This window comes from Panthera leo, chromosome A2 (assembly GCF_018350215.1).
Source record: "Panthera leo isolate Ple1 chromosome A2, P.leo_Ple1_pat1.1, whole genome shotgun sequence".
In the NCBI taxonomy this organism is placed as follows: Eukaryota; Metazoa; Chordata; class Mammalia; order Carnivora; family Felidae; genus Panthera; species Panthera leo.
In genome coordinates, this window is record NC_056680.1 from 49216471 (window position 1) to 49238331 (window position 21861).

The 21861-nt window shown below is 38.9% G+C and overlaps 1 protein-coding gene across 1 annotated transcript in view; it reads left to right on the forward strand.

Moving 5' to 3' along the window:
• GRM7 (glutamate metabotropic receptor 7) overlaps positions 1–21105 on the forward strand; it is a 735854-nt gene extending 714749 nt beyond the window's left edge. Inside the window, exon 12 of the mRNA XM_042930029.1 lies at positions 20785–21105. Within this exon, the coding sequence (XP_042785963.1) occupies positions 20785–20834 (50 nt within the window). The 3' untranslated portion in view covers positions 20835–21105. The remainder of the gene's footprint in view (positions 1–20784) is intronic.
• Positions 21106–21861: the final 756 nt, after the last annotated feature.

Consider the following 21861-nt stretch of genomic DNA (forward strand, 5'->3'; position numbering starts at 1 on the left):
TGAAATCTTTACTGACATAATCCTCAGAAGCATAGAGTGAGTAGGTTATATTGTTATTCTAATTGAAGAGTTAAGTAAACTGAAAGCACAGAGAGGTTAATTAACCTGCCCAAAGTAACACAGCATGTGGCAGAACAAGGATTCAGACTCCCACAGTCTGGCTCCAGAGTCTCACTTGTACTCCACTCCTGTTATCTACACACAGAGAAGATAGAACTTAAAGGTCACAAATTTAGACTTCTTTGAAAAAAATCATTTTTTTCTCTTTTTCCTTTTTCATCTCACACTGCCTTGTGAGAGTATGTCTCCTGTCCTCCTTTGTTCATTTCCATCTCCTCCTACAAAGAGATTACAGGAACTCAGTAGCCCTCCCCTAGATCAGGTTCCTCTCCATAGTGGGCTTCCTCCCCTCTGATCCCTGATAGTATTCTCCCTTGGACCACCAGGCTCTCCCCTTGCCTGGAACCCATCACATGCCCCGCGCGCAGAAGCATCTGAGAAAACCCACGTCTAGTTCAAAGGTATGGAACTGGCCAATATAGAGGTTTCTAACATGCTGTGAAGGATGTTTTCTTATTTCAGAGACACACGGGATGGACTTAATTCATGTACCTTTGGATCCCCCTCATGGCACACAAGCTGTCTCCTTAGGATACATTCTAAAATGACCGTTTCTTTGCCAGCATTTCCCCACACTCGTTGTTCACCTAACCCACAGGCTGGGATACATTTATTGCCCTCATTTTCATTTCTTTGGCCTACAGAGAAAATAATAGTCTTCAGAATATAGATTAGGGTGTATAAACTGACCATTATCCAATTCCATTTCCAGCAAAAGTGATACCAAAGCTTAGTACTTTACATATCAACATCTCAAAGCCTAGGGCATATATTAAGAAGTGGAAAACATCTGTAGGCTTTTATGAAAAAGGAAATATATGGCATGGACAGAGCAGTGATTGCCTGAGTTTGCTCACAGAGTACCAGAGAGAACATAGAAATGGAATGAAATTAATGGCCCTGCTCTAACTTGAATACATAATATAGTTCATTTGGATATCATAATCCTGTGGATTGAATGATGCTGCTGATTGACTTTATTTTTATGGTTGGCTGTCTTAGAGAAATTGATATTTGGGCTATATTTACAGGATACCAAAACAGCTGGTTAAAAAGTAAGTGGTTTCACTCAAACTGATTCCAGTAACACTGATTAAGTAGTGAGCAAGGGAAATCTGGTGTTCGAGGTTTATTGAATTTTCTGGTTGACTTGGGGCTACCTGATAAACCTCTCTTTGTTTCATTCCTTACAGTAGAAATTCTTATTTTCAAAAAATATATCACTCCACTCTGTTTACTTGGTGAAGCATGCTGAGCATTATTTCATCTTTTTTTGCTCAGATGGGAGCTCTGAAATGGCCTTGGGTTCGTTTTTCTGACCGTTGGCACTAACTGTAGAAACACTTGCAAGTGTAGAAGGCTAGAATGCTGGACATATTCCCGGGATTGTCTTAATTTCCTAAAAATGGATCATTCTCTTCCATTCCTCTTCAAAATGGTGATTGGGTGACCTGGTTTCTTCTCCCTCATATAAAAATGGATGAATTATAGATGGATCAATTTGAGTTTTTATTTTGAAACCATCCAGAAAAATGGATAGAAAATGATCTAAAATTTCATCTTAAAAAAATCAAAATCAAACTAATTTCTTTGCCAGTAGACAGAGGTAAAACACAGCCTTCTTACTGACTGCAGTTTGGAAAGGTGAAATCATGTTGCCTGGAAAATTATACAAGCAGTTACAGAAAGTCTGGAAACTACTGGTGTATTTTTTTTTTTCTCCCTCAGAGACCAAAAAGAGTCGGCATTCAGCCATAGGATTTTCTTATCATGTATGTTTCAGTCTGTCACCTATTTTGGTCTTTAGAGAAGCAATGGATATATTGTCCAAAAGCAGAAATTATAGCAAGTTAAATGGAAATTTGGATTCAAGTGCAAGGGCCCAAAATAAATCAAATTTCTGTCCCAGTGAAAACTGATACATCTTTGTTTCTGGACACCTGTTGGCAGCCTGTAGCTTGCCAGGTACAATGGCCCATCAGCAACGGAGGGGCAGGGGGTGCTTCAGTGCTTGACAAAAATGAGATTCAGTTTCCAGGTATGAGCTTTTTCAGAGGCAGGGAGGAAAAAGAAGAGTATTCATGACAGCAAATGCGACCCCAGATGCTCGCTATGGATGGAACTCTGCTCTCCACTTTTCAAAATCCACTGCCACATTTGATCAGTCCTCAGTGGAGCATCTGAGTATGCTAGAGCATGCCAGCAGAATGGAACTACATGTTGTCACACCCTGCTCATTCATTTTTTCCACTCTCCCGACTTGCACTATTTCCATTTTCTAAATGAAGTAGATGAGCAACGGCAAAGTTTCCTACATAAAGAAGAGGTTCATGGTGGGTCAGATATGAGCTCTCAGGTCGGATGACCTGGGTCTGTTAGCTCAGAGGTCTTCAGAGTTATACTTAACCTGTGTCTCTCTTTTCCCATCTGCAAAATGGGGAGAATGAAAGCACCTCAGATCAATGGTCAAATGATCTGCCTACAAGCCTGGGTGCCATTTCTGGTATGGGAAGCCCTCTATAAATGTCAACCATTATGATTATTAAGTAAATTCTCTTTCATCAGCCATTTCAAATTATTCCCTCACTCTGCAGTATCTAACAGCTCCTGAGACCTGCTCATCCTCTACTTCCTTCCTTTGCACATTTTTCTTACAATGGACAAAAGAACCTTCATAACTCACTGATCATCATAAGGGGGTGGAAGGTAACAGATGAGAAGTCCTTGGAACAAGGCGACCCTTAAAAGCCTAGAGAAGAATTATCCCAAACCTCATACATGAGAAGATGGCATTAATGAAAGGTGGTCAACAAAGAGAGAAAATAATTAACTTGGACACCAGGGAGTTGGAAGTTGAGGCAGCACACCAATATCATACTAGGAAGTAGGACTCGGAATGGAAATGAAAAAAGCCACATGTCCAGCCACACAGGAGACCTAAGGTGGATACCTGAGCAAGGACCATTGGCCAAGCCAACAATCCAGACTTCCTACCTGGGAGGGTGGGATCAACATCTGTTCCAGAAAACAACTCCCTGGACAGAAGGTCGTATAAAACTGAAAGATGCCAAGTGACTGACTTCAGAGCAGCAGAGACTTTGGTGACGATTTTGCTAACGTTGGCAACCTTGCTGTGTACATTAGGTTAGGTTTTCTGCCGGGTTGGACTTTCTTTGAGGGCCAGGGGCACACCTTGCATGTTTGTACACCCATCACAACCCTAGAACTTGGAATGGACGATGGTTCCTGTTAGGGGCCAGGTAAGAATTTACTGACTGTTTTACCTCCTTCCACAATGAGACAGGTAGTTGTGGTAGATGGAATGGTGTGAGCACTATGGCCGTTTGAGGTGACACATCTCTGGAGACTGTAGCTATCTGAGGATATAGTAAGTGTTTATAAGTACTCATCAGAAAAAAAGAGTGCTGTTCTCTGTAGCAACATAATAACCAAGATTTTCAAGACAGCCCTGATATTAAGAATTTCCTTACTTAAATCAAATTTAAAATATTTAAAAATTTCTTTAGCCAAAAATTAAAGTATTTCTTTAGCCAAACTCTGCTATCTAGAAACCACTCGTATTTTCTGCTGTGATATAAAAATCTACCTTCTAACTACACACCTATGTTTTCTTTGCAAAAACATAATCTCCTTATACACTATACATAGACTGAAAAAGCTCCTCCCTGAGGGCCTAAAGGATTGCACTGAAGACTGTTCAGAGTTGAATACTCTGCAATACACAATAGCAAAACTGGCAGTTCCAAGTCTCCTATCAGTTTTGTGTTTAAATCACATCCTATGAGAGGAGTTCATCCTATCAAACAGGGGTCACGAGATATGACCATTCTTCTGAAATCCACAGTCTTGTATAGATGACTAGTTTTCAGTTATGGTAATTAACATGGTTGAGCAGTGAAAGAGATGGAGGTGATGGTGGTGGTGGGAGGGGAGGTGATGATAACAGTATCTTCTTAGGTGTCCTGCATTGAGTGCACATCACATACGTCATCACGTGTGATCCTCCGAACATCCCTAGTAACACCATCCTGATATTGCAAACAATTTAAAGGCAAGTAAACTGAGGCTTAGCAATATCTCACCCAAGATCCCAGCTTACAGAGCAAAGCTGGGATTTAAATCCCTGAAGTCTGACACAAGAAGCCTCTCCTTAACCATAAATTCACATCTTTTCTCACATCACTGATTTAGGAGACAACACCTCTCTCTTCTTTTGGGGAAGGCAAAGGCTGGACATTTGTTAATTTTTTTTTTTTTTTTTTTTTGCTTTCAGCCACAGCCTTTTCTCCAAATTTAAAGAATGCACTGAGATCGCATATTGCATTGTCCATTTCAGATCTACTCTCCAAGTCTCAACACACACTGCATTTCTTTCTCAAAGTATCTGCCCTGCACTCGTTCCTCTGGGGAGAAGGAAGGTGATTCTGAACAATGGAGTATCACCAGCCAGGCTTTGTTGTGAGGGCATATCAATGTCTATAGGAGTGCTTCTCAGCCTCCTGGAACCTAAGCATCCATGCTGCCAATTCAGTCACTGAGACTTCCTAAGCACTTCACAGGACGTCTTGCCTCTTACAACAAGCTGGACATCCATGGGGACTAGGGGATGGGATTCTGGGGAAGCAATCAAGGGGGCGAGGTGCTCAAGATAAAACGAAGTGACACCAGAGATGCTGTCCTGACTTATTGGAGCTTACTATCTAGCCCTGTCTGGTACATAGTAGATACTTGAAAATTGTTTGTGGAATAAGAATTATCTGCGGCCACTGACATTAGCCCCACCTCTCTTACTCCTTTCTTGCTTTATCAAAACCCATAATTTGAAAAAGGTAGAGGTATCTGATACGACACTGGATGTGGTTGGTAATCTCTCTAAGCCTCAGATGTCCTTTAGTAAAGTAGGGATGATACTGGTATCTGCCTCACAAGGCTGGAAGTATTGGAAGGGTTTGTAAAATGCCACCTGCTCAGCAGAGTTCCTAGAATATTTTAAGTGTCCAACAAACACTACTACATTCAGAGCACAAGGGTCTGCACTCTTTGATGCCTCATCCAGGATCCCTGTTTCTTAACCTCAGGGAAAGCAGGACTATCAAGAGAATTTTTTTCTAATGTCCCATTATGTCGGCAATATTTGCTGAGATTAAGGACTCACCCTACACAATTTGCAATCAAGTTGTATAAGTCAGACTACCCTCTGAGAGCAAACAGGTAGCTTTGGGTATGGGGTACATAAATACTCCTTGGAAAACATGGAACTTTGGTCACTGCTAAGTCTGTTTGCTCACCCACCTAGGTTATATGGACCCAGTGTAGATATATATACTCAGACATCAGAGACACACAGATCACTTCAGTCTCAGTCTGTTTGATAGAATCAGCTTCATAGTTGCCCCAGTCTTCAATTTGCTTTATCAGTGCAGACCCAGCTCAATTCCAGCAAAGTTGAGGAGCAGATAAATAGAGGATAACTCACTCCAGCTCATCTGACTGACATCCGTATGGTGCTCATCAGTACATACCCAATTACTAAATCAAAATAGATAAAAGCAATACATAAGTAAACGCACATTTACAATGTCTAATAATTGATTTTACAAGTAACATAACAGTACTACAGTAAAGGTTCCTAGAATCAATGAGGGCCAGTTCCAGTATTGCACAAAGATGACATAAATTGTATGAATCAGTATCAACAGCCATTGATTATGTGTACAAGTCTGTCCATATAATAAGAAACTGTCATTTTTGCCATAATAGAACCTGCCAAACTCCTGCCTCTCCCTTTGACTCCAGTTGACTAACACAGTCTCTCAAAGTACAAGAGTTCAGTATCACATTTTTTGCAGAGATAAAGCCATGGCTAATGATGGCAGTGTAGCTACTTAGAAATGGAAATATGTTGGCAGTGACTTGACAGATTCCTTTTTCAATGAATGGATGAAATGCACCAGGTGCTCTGACAATTCCTTAAACCTCCTCAAGGAAAGTTGTTGCCACCCTAAGAGTATCCATAAACCAAACAACTAATTTAGTTTCATTTTATAGACAGCCTAACCTTCTGTTGCACAAGGATCCCTTTCTTTCAAGGGAAAGGCAATGCACAGTAAGTCAGTGTTGTGTGTGTGTGTGTGTATGTGTGTGTGTGTGTGTGTGTGACAGATTCTGCAAGTGCATAGAGAAAAGACTGAATATATTGAGTAAAGCCATACTAAATCCCATTCTAAGTGTCTTACATGCATTAACACTCTTAATCCTCATAACACAATTGACACTATTGTTATGCCCACTTTTTAGATGAGGAAACAGAGGCACAGAGGGATAAAGTAACTTGCCCAAGGTCATAACAGCTGAGTGAGTGGTGTCTGTCCTTGTGTGTCTATCTAGCCATCTTTTCCACTGCCCTGCCTTTTACTCTGATGACTATTTTGAAAATCACTCTTGCATTAGGATCATCAGGCTTCTACACTGGGCCACAGAAGTGATTGAAATTTACTTTCATCTCTTCTTGGAGCTACAAAACTGCCTTGCGGGTACTGCTTCCTGGTGGCAAATGTTATGAGACAAAGGTAGGGCTAGGTCCAAGCAAAGTTGTGAAGCATAAATTTTGCTTTAGAGATGAGGGGTCTTAAGCATTTTATCATAAAACTTCTCAAACATCCAGAAAAGTAGAAATAGTGGCATAATCCACCACCAAGGCTGAACAACTAACATTTGTCCCTATTTGCTTCATCTGTATCTATATATTTTTGCCTTGAACCATTTTATGTTTACTTATTTTGTTAGTTAGTTTGAGAGACAGAGAGACAGACAGACAGAGGGCGAGCAGGGAAGGGGCAGAGAGAGAGGAAGATACAGAATCTGAAGCAGGCTCCAGACTCTGAGCTGTCGGCACAGAGCCTGATGTGGGGCTTGAATTCATGAACCATGAGATCATGACCTAAGAAAAAGTCAGCTGCTTAACCCACTGAGCCACCCAGGCACCCCACTTTGAACCATTTTGAAGTTAACTAAAGACATCACAATTCTTTACTCCAATATATTTTAGCTCATCACAGAATTCAGGCATTCTCCAATATTACCATCATAACATTAACCTGTCTAACCAAGTTCATAGTAATTTTCTATTATCATTTCACACCAAGTCTGTTGTCTCTCATCTTCAGAGTCTCCTTATATTTTCGTATAGAAGGCCCTCTTCTGCTTCCTCTGTCTAGTCTCTCCAAACGCAATGCCTTTAATCCAGCTAAGTGCTCATTCCCACAAGACCATGCTGAATTCCAGGGCTGAGAATTCCAGTCTCCTGTTAGATCCCTCAAGTTACATCACAAGCGTTCTGACCTTGAATACAAAGAGGAACAGGCCATGTAGACGGGTCTATTAGGCATTAGAATGGCAAAGAGAGTATGTTTAGGCAGAGACTGTAAACCATCAATTTAAATTAGGAATTTGATAGATATCCCTCAGGACTGTTAAATCATCTTAAACTCCATGAGCCTAATCTATGCATTGAAGGACCATTATGCATCCACCCTCCTCAAAGCAACAGATGGGCGACATGTAAGACAAAAGTAGAGAATAAAAACACTTCTAGAGAAAACACTAAGGTGGAAAATATGGAACCATTAGGTGCCTGATATGGTTGAGCACAGGCTGTGTTGTTTGGATTGGTTATGGGAGCCCAGAGTTGTAGAATCTAGTTTGCTAATCGCAGCCTTCAGCCATAACCAATTTCCAGTGTAGCCCCTCTGATAGAAGCCACTATCTGTACTCAAGCATGGTGTGGGTAGGGGGTCTGTTCCATCCATGCTTTATCTGAATACAAAATCTCTGGTCTTTTCCCTCAACTGATAGTGTGAGGACTCTGCCCTACATAATCCTAATACCATCTCATGCCCAATAACTTTAATATTGATACAATGTTACTACTTAGTATTAAGTCAAAATTCACATGTTCCCACTTTCCCCAGTACAGCCAATATTTTGGGGTTTTGTTTGCTCTTAATCCATGGTCAGTCAAGGATCAGGAAGTGCATTTAGTGGTTCCGTCTCCCTAGACTCCTAATCTCAAACAGTCCCACATCTTATTTGTGTCCATTACGATATTGGCATATTTGAAAAGTCCACCAACTTTCTTTTAGCTTTTAATAATTTGGTCAATTGCTTTCAGTCTTTCCAGTACACAGGTTTAATTATAGAGTACTTACAATTTTGTAACCTGTTCTTTGTACTAAACATTATTAATGCTATGGCATAAACATTTCCCAAGTTCCTCCATCATCTTAATAGCCCTTACCTTTGATAGATTTAAATGTCCCATTAAAGAATGCTTTAGAATTAATTTAACCCCTGTCTAGTGCTAGTGATTTAGATTCTTCAAAATTACAAATATTGTACCTCTTCATGAGTATCTTTATGCTTATACCTTACTCATTTTTATTTTCTTTTAACACTCTTTTTTTTTAAGTTTGTTTATTTATTTACTTTGAAAGAGAGACAGACAGACAAACAGAAACAGAGAAAGCATGAGCAGGTAGGAGCAGAGAGAGAGGGAAAGGGTGAGAATTCCAAGCAGGCTTCTCAGCTATCAGCATGGAGCCTGATGCAGGGTTTGATCTCATGAACCATGAGATCATGACCTGAGCTGAAACCAAAAGTTGGTCGCTTAAATGACTGAGCCACCCAGGAGCTCCAATGCACACATTTTTCTTGCCTAACTGCTCTGGCCAGAATTTCCAAAATGGTGTTTAGTAGAAGCGGTAAAAGAGGGCGTCCCTTTCTTCCTGATCTTAGAGGAAAATTTTTCTGTGTTTCATCACAGAATAGGATATTAGCTGTTGGTTTTTTCATGTATGACCTTTATTATGTTAAAATAGTTACTTTTTTTTGGATAATGTTTATTTATTCATTTTGAGAGAGAGAGAGAGAGAGAGAGCGGGCATGAGCAGGGGAGGAGCAGAGAGGGAGAGAGAGACAATCCCAAGCAGGCTCTGCACTGTCAGCACAGAGCCCAACGTGGGACTCAATCCCACGAACCATGAGATTGTGACCTGAGCCAAAATCAAGCATCAGATGCTCAACCAACTGAGCCACCCAGGTGTCCCTCTTTTGAACATTCTTAATACATATTTTTTGTCCAAATACATATTACTTTTCTACTACTAACTCATAGGATTTACTGTTTTACTTTTAAGTTTGTTATTTATCTTACACAAAAAAAATAAAAATAAAGCACCTTGAAATTCACTGTTTTTTAATGTTAATGTCTTTGCTCATAAAAACTTTGTTAAATAAATCAACAAATTAAGTTACAAAATTAATAACAATAAAAAACGAATTTTCATCATCAAAGTTCTGATGTTAAAATTGACAACAGGTTTAGTTCTTAGTATGAGCTGGTCAGTTTCATACACTGTAGAAGCCAATGTATGAAAGTTGACTGTTATATACTCAAGCTTTGCACTCAGTGCTCAGTTTAGCCACAAGGGAGTCTGGTCTATTAGACTGAGACCTTCCTTCAGGATGGGGAAATGACTTACTACATCTGTATCCCCAGCAACCAGTATTTAACACTTAGGAAACATTTGTTTTTTTATTTGCTTTAAACTGAAGTTATGGCTGACTTCTGGGATCTGTAGCAGATTCCAATCCTTCTATCTTGCAAAGCCAGTATCCCAAAATATGCAGCCCATAGGATACTAAATCTTTACTCCTAGACAGAGCTTTCATTCTCAGGCTCTGTCTTTGGCCTACCAGCATAAGATGAATTGGATTCTAAGAAGGAAAGTTAAGGTTTCCTTCATCTCTTTTCTTTGCCTTGACCAGTAGTCCTGTTTAGTTTCCTCTCCTTGAGCCCTCTGAGTTCTCTGAGATCTATAGTCACATTAAAAGTAAACCTAACTGAACTTAACACCACTTTATTGTCACGTCACATATACCCCCTCATAAATTAAAAATCAGTCAAACAAACAAACAGGGTAGCTCTGGCCTCAAGGATGCTACCCATGACGATAGCCCCGAAGGCACTTTCCCATGTTTTCCTGCCCAAGAGAACAAGGTGTTAGTTAGGGTGTTACTGGCACAATGAGATGCTTTCTCATTTAGAATCCCACTGTAGTATTGTCTTGGAATTTCACTTACCACACACAGTTCTAATCACACCATCAACTGCTAGCTGATGTCTTAGCTTGTAACTACCACCCACCTCTTTCCCATTCTCAATCCATCCTTCAGGTTACTTTTTTAACATTCTCTCCTTTATTCAAATATTGGTGAACTTCTCACAGTTCAGCTTCATATCCATATATTACCCTATATGTAACGTAAAACATCATTGCCAATCTGAGATTAATCTCCCCAATCATCTTTCCAGCATTCTTTCTTCTTTGCACGAACCCTGTCCTCTTTCAACTCTCCACACTTTTTGCCTTTCTCTCCAAACCCTCAGCCTTTTCACAGAACAGGCCTTTGCCAATGTCATGTCCTCCACATGGAATGTTCTTAAATACATGTGCCCATGACTTCTGTGTCCCTGCCCAAGACATGTCCACAATTTACTGTTCAAGACACACTTCCATATTCCCTCCACCTTGATACCTTCCTTGAGTTTCTCAAGCAGTATTTTTCACCCCTTCCTCCTTGCACAAGTTTATGATGGCACCTTCTGCCATGTTGGAATTCTTCATGTGTACCCCCATTTCTGCTCACTCTCTTTAATTCCAGCCTTCCTGGCCTTTCTAATACCAACCTCAGGGCTTTGCACCTGCTGTTCACTCTATGATTCAAGAATTTTCATAGTTTCTCTCTCATCTCCTTCAAATCTCTGCTCAAATGTCAGCCTTGCTGAACCTTAACTGTAACCCTTCTTAGGACAGCAACCTCAGCCTAATCTAGGTCTAGCCCCTTAGTCAACTTCTTTCATGGTGTTTAGGATTGCCTGACATCAGCATAGAGTTCATCCTTATTATTCACAGGTTCTATATTTACAGACTCCCCCACTTTCTGAAAGTGATTTGTAACTCCAAAACCATTACTTGCTGCACTGTTACAGTCATTTGCAGATACATGCAGAATAGGGAAATTATTGAGTCACTGCACACATTCTCAGCTGAGGCTGAACAAGGTGATCTTCTGCCTTGTTTCAGTTCTAAAGGTGCCTTCTGTAGTCTGCTTAATACCCAAGTTTTGTATTTTTGTGTTTCTGTGATTCACCATTTAAAATATCCCCCAAACATAGTGCTGAAGTGTTGTGTAGTGCTCTTGAGTTCAGGATGCATGTATTATTCAAACTTTGCTCAACTATGAGTTATAATGCTGTTAGTCATGAGTTCAATGGTAACCAATCAATAATATATATTATATAAGGTGTCTTCAAACAGAAAAAACAAAAACATAAATTAAGGTTATATCTTGATTGGTTGATAAAATGCTGTGGCCAGAGGCTCATAGGAACCTAACCCTGCATTTCCCCCAGGAGCAATGGTTCAGAATTCACCAATTCAGTGTTTATTGCAACTTTATAGAAGATAACAACAGAAAATGAGAAACAGCTGAATCTTTCTCTCCCCAAAATGATGTAAGCTCCATACAGTCAGAGGCTGTACTGAATGCTAACATGGCCACATTTCCCTGTCTGTAATAATGTTTGACACAAAGTAGGTGTTCAATAAATATGTGTTGAATCACACTGAACCAGGCATTGTTCAAAGTTAGAGAATATTTCCCCCTATCTTTGTGCCACTGGTTTTTAAACAAGCTACTATTAGCACACTTTAAGTTCTTAGTATTAGTGGAACAAAGAAAAAAGAAATGAATGAATGGACTATGAATCTCCTACCCCCAAACAGCAAGGCCTGGATTTATCAAGAGCTTTTCATCCAGGAACACTAAGTATTACTCTGCTACTATTTTGTCACTACTGCCTTATTCATAACATTATCCTTAAGACAAGCTTTCAGGCACAGCTTCAGTCTTGGATGCACCATTGGAATGAACCCATAATATGCTCCAGAATGCTTGCATCCATAATATATTGAAATTGCAAAATACACAAAAGCTTTCAGTGCCCAGGCAGAGTGCATAAGAAAAAGTAGAAATCTTTAATGCAGTAATTTAGTCCATTCTTTTTATTTTTTCCTAAGGCAAAACATATACAGCCTCAATCAAACTACCCAGACGGATTTTAACTTGGCCATGCTTAAAGATGTTTCCAAACAGAGACTTAGTCTATTTGCTTCAAATACATCTAAGAACCACGTAAACCTCTTCTTGATGCTTTACATCTTAAAAAACAAATTAGATTTTTTAAAGAAACACTAGAATGTTCATTGACTATTTTCATGGCAGAATTGAAAATTGATTTCTCAATTTTAGCTAGGCTGTTTTAGGCCTCTCTGGATGCTAAAAGGGGAAAAAAAGAATGTTGTGATTTAAAACTTACAAATGAAATCTGAGAAGTTACAGCAGTTGTTAGCTTTGTATACAATAGCATCAAGTTGGATACTGAGGGAAAAAAAGAGGTTGGCAAAGCCCCCGAAGTTCCCATGTATTTGGGGAGTCGGGGGGAGGGGAGAATCTCTTTCTCTACTAAGACCCTCCAAGAGCTGACAATGACTTCAGAGAGCAGAAGCTCTTCTATAGTGATTCATTCAGTAAGTACTGAGCACTTTGTATTACGCACTTACTAAGCACTAGGAAAATCCAGGGATTCTTCCATTCTTACATCTCCACTGCTAATGTGTGAGACACACAAGAGCAAAATGCAATGCACCCTGGCTGTGTGCAATATGGCAAAGGAGAAATATAGGGGCCATGAAAGAGTAGAGCAGGGGCACCTAGCTTGTCTGGAGGAGGTCAGGAAAGGCTCCCTGAATTGAGTCACTTTGAGAAACTTTAAGGAGAACAAGGAGCAGGAGGTAACCAGATTAGGAGACAGGTAATTAGCATTGTAGGGAGGAAACTCAAGTTGAAGATTATGCTTTAAAAGCACTGACAGTTCCCCATGGCCTCCTAAACACCATCGCCTTACTTGGCATTCAAGGCCTTTGACAAGAGACTCCTTTAGGAAGCTAGATAACCATAAGGATTGTGTCTTGTTCATCACTATTTCCTGTAGCTTGAATTTAATATGGCATAATGCATATTTACTGAAGTAATTATCTGGACCCTCCTACCCCTTCATCCTTCAGTTCCAGAACTTTCTGATTCCCTTCCCCATGCACTTTAATGAGAATACAGTATGTACTTTTATATCACCTGCGTCCTTCCTATGTTTTCACATTCATCATCCAGATCAAATGCCCATTTCACTGAGAAGCCTTCTCAGGCTTTGTACAATATACCTCCATCCAAGGCAGAGTTAATTAGCCCTTGTCAAATATCTTTAAGCACTTACCACAAGCATTGTAATCATTTCCCCAACTATAAAATCTATTAACAAAATGGACTACACCTGACTCCTTTCTTTGTCCCTGGTGAAAAATGGGGAAAGCACTTAGCACATTTTTTCTCAAGGATTTCTAGGATGCTGCTTCTCTATTTCCCTTGAACTGGATTACTATTTATTGTCTGCAAACATGGTAGACTGGTCCCAGCAGCTTCGATGCCCCATCATCCATTGAATGGTCTCCCTCATTCAACTCTGGTAAAGATACCAATTTGCTTTGGGGACTCCTCTCAATGTGAGTCTGACCTAACATCTCCTGCCTCATCCTGATCATGCTACATAGGGGAAAATTTTTTTAAAAATTAAAAAAAATAAAGGAAATGCCAAGCCCTTGCTGATGGTACATGGCAGCCCTCTCTAAATGTTGTCAAATAATTCAAATATACAATGAATGAGAAGGGAACCAAACCGCTTGCAAACTTCCAAGCCTGTTTTTGCATAATTAGCATGTAGTAAAGTTACTGGTATTTAATCGGTGCTAAATAATATTTTGTTAGATGGGCGGTTGGATATATGGACAGACATTTAGATTCTGGATCTTTGGTGACTAGATTAGAATTACTGGTGATTTGGAATCCTGATGTATTTAGCTGATTGTATTTTCACCCCTGCTAAGCTCTTTGTGTCAAGATGTCCAGCTACCTAACATAAAGACAAATACTTCAACAATTCTGCTGGTAAGTTGTTGCAACACAGCTAGAGGTGGGGAAGAAAAGATAGAGAAAAGTCTCAGCTTTTCTTAGATCAGAGTTCAAATTACACAACTGTGAATACCTCATTTTTTATACTCATATTCCCCATTCTTGGGTTTTGCATGTTTTTAGGGGGTGTAATTTACTACTCTTGGATGATAGTCAATTTAAAAAAAAGATTTAGGAAAAATCATTAGAAAATTATTTTTTAATACAATATAGGAAGTTTACTAGTTTTGAAATTCTGAGTGCAAATTAACAATTGAAGGTAACATCAACTCATCTGCCAGTAAGTGGTGGGCGAAGGCCATTTACTTGATGAAACAAACAGGCAGGAAGCAGTCCAGTGACCACAGAACCAATTACTAGGAGTATTTCCTTTTGTTTTAGTAAACATAAACTCTAATATGAAGAATCTCTCCCACTTAAAGTATTTTTAACTAAACAACAACCGTGAATTATGATTGGCAGGTAAGCAATGGCTGGAAGAAAGGAGAGACACAGATATGGCTTAGGATGGGTTCATAGAAAAGTCAGTTTGAACCAAGTTCCATCAGGCAATAAACCAGTATTCCAGTTTGGTGGGCTTTACAAAGGACAAATGTAGTAGGCAGGGCCAAAATTTAAGAAATAACCAAACATACTTCCCAAAGTACATTCTTGTACAGTACCAAGGGATCCACTAAAAAGTGGGGAGAACGCTACACAATCAAATAAATTTGGAAAACAGTGCAAATAACATCATAGAGTTACAGGTGGCTGCCCAGAGACTTACTCTGGCCCCTGACCTCTTTCCGTTGACTTGCTAAAGGTTTTAATATAATTTTGAACTGTGCACTAAAAAAACAGGTATTTTTAATGCCTGGAAGAGAGCCTAATACAAAATATGCACTCAATAAATGAAAAATGAATTTTGAAAAGAAATTTCAAAAGAATAAAAAATGAATTTTTACCTAACAACACATAAGTACAGCTCCTCTTTTAGAAATGAAATATCTGGGGGCACCTGTGTGGCTCAGTGGGTTAAGCATCTGACTTGATTTTGGCTCAGGTCATGATCTCATGGTTCCTGGGACTGAGCCCCATATTGGGTTCCGTGCTGACAGTGTGGAGCCTGCTTAGGATTTTCTCTCTCCCTATCTCTCTCTGCTCCTCCCCCCCTCACACACTTATGAACTCTCTCAAAATAAATAAACTTAAAAAAATGAAATATCTGACTAAAGTGAGGTAACATCCTATAAATGATTATGCTATTCAGATGGGGCATGTGTTTTCTAGTGGATCAGATTCCATGCTATTCCTTAATATCTTACACATGACCCACTTTGCTCATTTGTATTATACACCCAGCCCCTATAGGAGAATTCCTTCTTAGAGAATCACAAACCACATAATTGTAGTAACAGTGTGGAAGGCCCACACATGTCTATGTGCACATACGAACAAGTGTCTCAGATATATATGTAGAAATAAAGTTGCTGAGTCCATCATCTTTTCTAGGTATTTCCAAATGGTTCTCTCATGAAATTTTATCACTTTCCATTCCTACTAGTGTAGTCTAAGAATCCCCATTTCTTCCCAACCTCACCAGCAAATGGTATCAGTGCAAATACACCTTTTATTTTGTAATAGCTGGGGATGAAACGCTTTCTTACTATTAATTTCCACTTTTCTAATTTATGAGGTTGAGCCCTTTTTATGTTTTTTTTATCCACAAATCACCTTTACATATCTTCAATTCATTTTCTAAAAATTAGCTTGTCTTTTATTACTAATTTGTCTATGTTAAAAATTTTGTGTAACAATCCTTTGTCAGTTAACTATATTGCAAATAATATCTCCTTGTTAATAGCTTTATAATTTAACTTTAGAAATGGTATTCGTTTTCAGATACCATTTATTCCAGCATTGTTTGCTATTGAAAATAATTATAAAGTAAGTAGAGTCCACCAAATAAAAAATGAATTACAGAAATCTTTGGTATATTTATAAAAGAAACTATATGGGGTGCCTGGGTGGCTCAGTGGGTTAAGTGTCCAATTTCAGTTCACGTCATGATCTTGGGGTTCATGGGTTTGAGCCCTGCATCAGGCTCTGTGCTGACAGCTCAGCACCTGGAACCTGCTTTGGATTCTGTGTCTCCCTCTCTCTGCCCCTGCCCCACTCATGCTTTTTCTCTCTCCCAAAAATAAACATTAAAAAATAAAAAAGAAGCTCTATAGTAACTCTGATTACCCAATCAACATAAATTAATATTAAAACAACAATGTTATATGAAAAACAAGTTGCAAATGGATACGCATGGAATGGTATTTTTTAAACAATTTAAAAAACACAAAGCAAAACTATCTCTAGTTTATGGGCGGCTACACAGACTGCAGCAGCATGAATCTCACTGGGACAGAGGCACACCAACATCAGAATAATAGCATTGGTGGGAGGCAAGGAGGGAAGCCTGGCAAAGGGGAAGGGGAAGGAGGGGAGGCTTTGATTGTGTTTTTATTTCCTATGTGTGGATGGAGAGGCACGTGAAGCAGAGATGTTAATACATTAATGTGTTATTTTCAAGGCTGTGATATATTATTGCCTACAATTTGTGTGGCTGTGTGAATCACTTCATAGACACTGATAGGTATACATATCTACATATACATTTAAATTTTAAAAACAGCTCACAGAAACATAGCATATTGTTAATGAACTATACAATTCCTTATTATTTAAAAAATATGGAAGAGAGAAAAGAGACCTATTTAATTTTATTCATTCAAAATTTTATATTTATTTATGTTTCCCATAATTCACTGTTGTGTATAATATCCACAAGACTCTTTTTCCTTTCCATTTTTTCCTTTTTTTTCTTCACTTCCTATAGTTGGGGTATTAAGTGTTCCATGGAACACACCTGAGAAATTAAGTATTTTGTGAGACCAACAGGCTTGGGAGAAACTCAAGGAAAAAAGCAGTTCACTCAAGTTAATGTCAAATTGTGTGTGATTTTGATAATACACCAAGAGTAAGTTGGAATGTCTAATGTTTTTTTAAGGAACAAAGCACTTCATTGCAAAAGCCTGTGTCCACAACACTGCCTCATAGTAAATATAAACTCTTTAAGAGAGCTTGCTTTGAAAACTACTGATGTAGGTAACTTTAAAAAATTTGAGAGGAACCATGCCGTATGTTCCTAATGGTCCTTAAAACTTGTAACTTTACAAAAAAACAATTCTGTTTTAAAATTTTAAAAGTTTATTTCCTTAGTAAGTATTTCACTGCACAAGTAAGCAATTATTTTTTCTAGGCCATAAACTACATTGCTATTCAAATAAATAGAATTATCAGACACCACAGGCACTTATCTTATTTACTCACAAGGCTAGAACATTTTAAAAATAAACATAATAATACATTGGACACTGCTTTGAAATGCATGTAAATTGCCATTCTAGGACCTGCACAACTCCATCACCATTAGTTGCAATGTTCTCCAGCTATTCTGCAAAGAAAGCATGAACTGAGGCTAATCATTTGTATAAAATGTTGCAATTTAAAAATAACTTTATGGGGGCACCTGGGTGGCTCAGTCGGCTAAGCGGCGAACTTTGGCTCATGTCATGATCTTGTGGTCCACGAGTTCGAGCCCCAGGTCGGGTTCTGTGCTGACAGCTCAGAGTCTGGAGCCTGCTTTACATTCTGTGCCTCCCTCTCTCTCCGCCCCTCTCCTACTCATGCTCTGTGTCCCTCACTCCTGCCCTCTCATTCACACACAAAAAATAAACATTAAAAACAAATTTTGGGGGGCTCCTGGGTGGCCCAGTCGGTTGGGTGTCCAACTTCAGCTCAGGTCATGATCTCACCACTTGTGAGTTCGAGCCCCACGTTGGACTGTGTACTGACAGCTCAGAGCCTAGAGCCTGCTTCAAATGCTATGTGTCCCTCTTTCTCTGACCCTCTCCCATTCACTCTCTTTCTCTCAAAAACAAATAAACGTTAAAACAATAAAGTTTTTATATAAAAAATAAAAATAAATAAAAATACTGTCATGCATTATGTTACCAGATGAGAAAATGGAGTATTTCATACATTGATGCCATTAACAGACCACAGGGTGACAATTATCCTACCTATTTTACAAAGGCTCAGAGAAGTTCAGTGTCATTGCACCGGTCTAAGTCACACCTCAAGTAAGTAAGTGATAGAGCTAAATCAGAACCTGGGGCAGGTGAGTCCAAATGAAGCATGGTCTTCCAACTATGGTATAGAGAGCAAACTATAGATTCAAACATCAGCCTTCGTTTGGAATGCTGGTCCCTCTGAGCCTCAGACCTCTCCTATGTAAGGTGGCAATCATGAAAGCACTCATCTCAAGGCTTGCAAACACAAGAAGATAATCCATGACAAGCATCAGTAAATTTCCACCATTGTTATTATCACTTCAAAATTTTTACCGCATCGTGATGATAGTTTAATGCAAACCAATACTCAGCTGTGCAATGTAAGGGCAACATATTCTAACTTATTCTTTTGCTGAAGACTCTTCTGGAGAAATTGGTATTTTAAAAAAACCTGTTTGAGGAATTTCAATTGTGTTTTGCTTTTTTCACTAGACAGTTATGCTTATAGGGAAAACAGTCACACAATAATCACACAATAGAGGTAGTCTCACGTATTTAGGTCATTTTAAGCCTCTGAGTTTTTCCTTTGATTTCCCCCCACTTTGTCCTGAGGATAGTTAGCATATTGGCATGTGATGAGGTAGGTTGTGGTTGTTTCTTGCACCTATCTGCTCCAAGTTTTCTTTCTAGCTATGACCCTGTAAATAGGCTTCAGAGTAAAGAAAATATTAAAAAAAATTTTTAATGTTTATTTATTTTTGAGACAGAGAGACACAGAGCATAAGCAGGGGAGGAGCAGAGAAAAGAGGGAGACACAGAATCCTAAGCAGGCTCCAGGCTCCGAACCATCAGCATAGAGCCTGACGCGGGGCTCAAATTCACACACCACGAGATCATGACTTGTGCTAAAGTCATACGCTTAACCGACTGAGCCACCCAGGCACCCCAAGAAAACATTTTTAGAAAGCTATTCTCTTTATACTCAAATTGAGCATATAAAAGAAGACAGTAAAGGTTGTAACAACAATGGGAACCTTCTTAGAATACTGGGGGCATTGCTGATACCATGCATTTATCGAGGATGCGGCATCTTGACCTGTTTCATGACCATATTTTCCAGAAGACTCTCCATTTCATAGAATTCATTTTCCTATAATTTCCTGTTAATAAATGCAATGTGATTTCATAAAGGAGTCTGAGTCTTCAAATCAGAATTTGTCAGAACCAGAGTCTAAATTTTTAATCCAGAAAATCTGTCTTTTTGTATAGTGTACACATGCATGTATATATCAGTAAAATACTGGCTGCTTTACTTACTCAAAGTTCAGATCCAAACTCTCTCTCAGTGTGTTATTGTGGCTTCTCCATTCTTCTAAATCCCTATATGAATCCCTACTTAAGAATTTTTTAAGACTCTTGTTACTTGTTTGTATTAAATGAATAATACTATTTAGAATAAAAAACGTTAAGTAAAATAAGCCATCAGTAAATGCTCCCTGACAGTTAATTTGTGTCCAACAGAAGCTGATGTAAAACTTCTACCATTTAATAAATAAAGAACATGTCACACAACAGCAATTATATTACTTGGTATTGAGAACTAGAGTATAAATCAGAGTCATACGTTGGGATCTCGGTGTCTTTGTTTCCAGCCCAAGAACAGGAAAGGGTCTGGCATATGGTAGGCAACTGATGTGTATCTCCTGAATGAATGAATGAATGAATGAATGAATGAATAGAGTTGGGTCATAGTATTACTGTGCCAAATAAGTAATTTATCCCACATTTAAGGAAAACAATGTAATGCATCCATGTTGAGATTAAAGTGAGCCTCAGATTTTGATGGAAATGTTCCACAAATTACATTTACAACTTACTGATGCAAACTCTATGAAAATCAGTCAACAGTAATTTGATTGTGTGACTCCTAACTGAACAAGACAGTCTGGTTGACCTAATCTTTAGTCAACCAACATTCATTCCAGTGACCGAGGACAGACCTTTCCCAAGCAAAAACCATTTTTTATGAGAAGGTCTGGGAGAAGATTACACAACAAAATATACTGCAACATGGGTAGGCTCTTTAAGCTTAAGGTTGGCTAATTAGAAAGCATGGCATCCACTATTAATTTACTAACCATTATAAACCATAAAGAGGGAGGTTGGAGACATCTCAGAATAAAGAACACAGATGGTTTGAGAATTGCTGGACACTGCAGATTTTAGTAGACAAAACCTTAGAAAGAGTCATAGGAATCCAAAGTGATTTGTGTGTTCCTTAGTGGTGCATTGTTCCTTCTTGACTTTGCACCCAGGTCCTTCTGGATCTAAATCTGTTTCTACCTTTGCAAACAAGGTCATTGCTACAACTGACCCTTTTACATTTTTCTTTCAGGCCCTGCTGCAAAAAAGAAGTATGTCAGTTATAATAACCTGGTTATCTAACCTGTTTCATTCCATGGAACCATGGAAGAGGAAGACCCTCAGTTATTTCGTCACCCAACCTGGCATAGGACTCTTTTGGTCCTGCCCGCTGCCCATCACTGGAGGAGCATCCCCAGCCAGGAGACCAACGTTAGAGGATCCAAGTGTCCTACACAGCTGCTTTATGAAATATTCTTACTTTATCTTGGCTTAATAAGTCACTGGCATCAGCACTGCCAACTCGGCTGCAATTTTGGACCTTCCCTACCACAGGGAGTGTTGAGACTCAAGTCCCACCCAGGCTCTTTAGGATGAACCATCGAGAGCCACAGTGAACGTTTTGGGGCTGACTTGTCTTTCTACGTATGTACTTCCAGACTGCAAGGTTTTGAAATTTTCTGTACAGTTTGTGAGGACTTTTGCACTTTGCCATCTGATGTTGTACCTTGGTTCACTGTTTGTTTTCGAATGCCTTGTTTCCATAGAGCCCTATTCTCTCAGACGGCAGAATATTTGGAAAAATTTTTAAACAATTCAAATGTTAAAAAGATCTCGGCAGACTAAAAGAAAAAAAACAAAAGAAAGAAATTAAAACCACATATGTAATGACTGTATAATTATGATTATAGTACCACTGCAAATCATGTTATTTTTTTAACACAAAAAAGGTATTTAAAGACCAAAAACTGTGCTGAGAAAGTATGCCCCACCCACCTATCTTTGGTATAAGGATAGGTCACATGAAATGAAGGTATTGGCTGAACTGAATAGAGGTCTTCATCTTTGGAATGCATGCCAGTAATGTATTTTACAGTACATGTTAATAATTTACGTTCAATATTTGTATTTGTGTTCTCTTTTGTTATTTTAATTAAGGTAAATGGATATTTTGCAATAATTTTAATAATGATTAAGCTATTTGAAGAAAAGAATATGGATTTTTCATGTCTTGAGGTTTTGTTCATGCCCCCCTATGACTGACCAGTGTGATAAGGACTTTAAAAAAAAGCATGTATGTTTTTTACTGTTTGTAATAAGTACTTTCGTT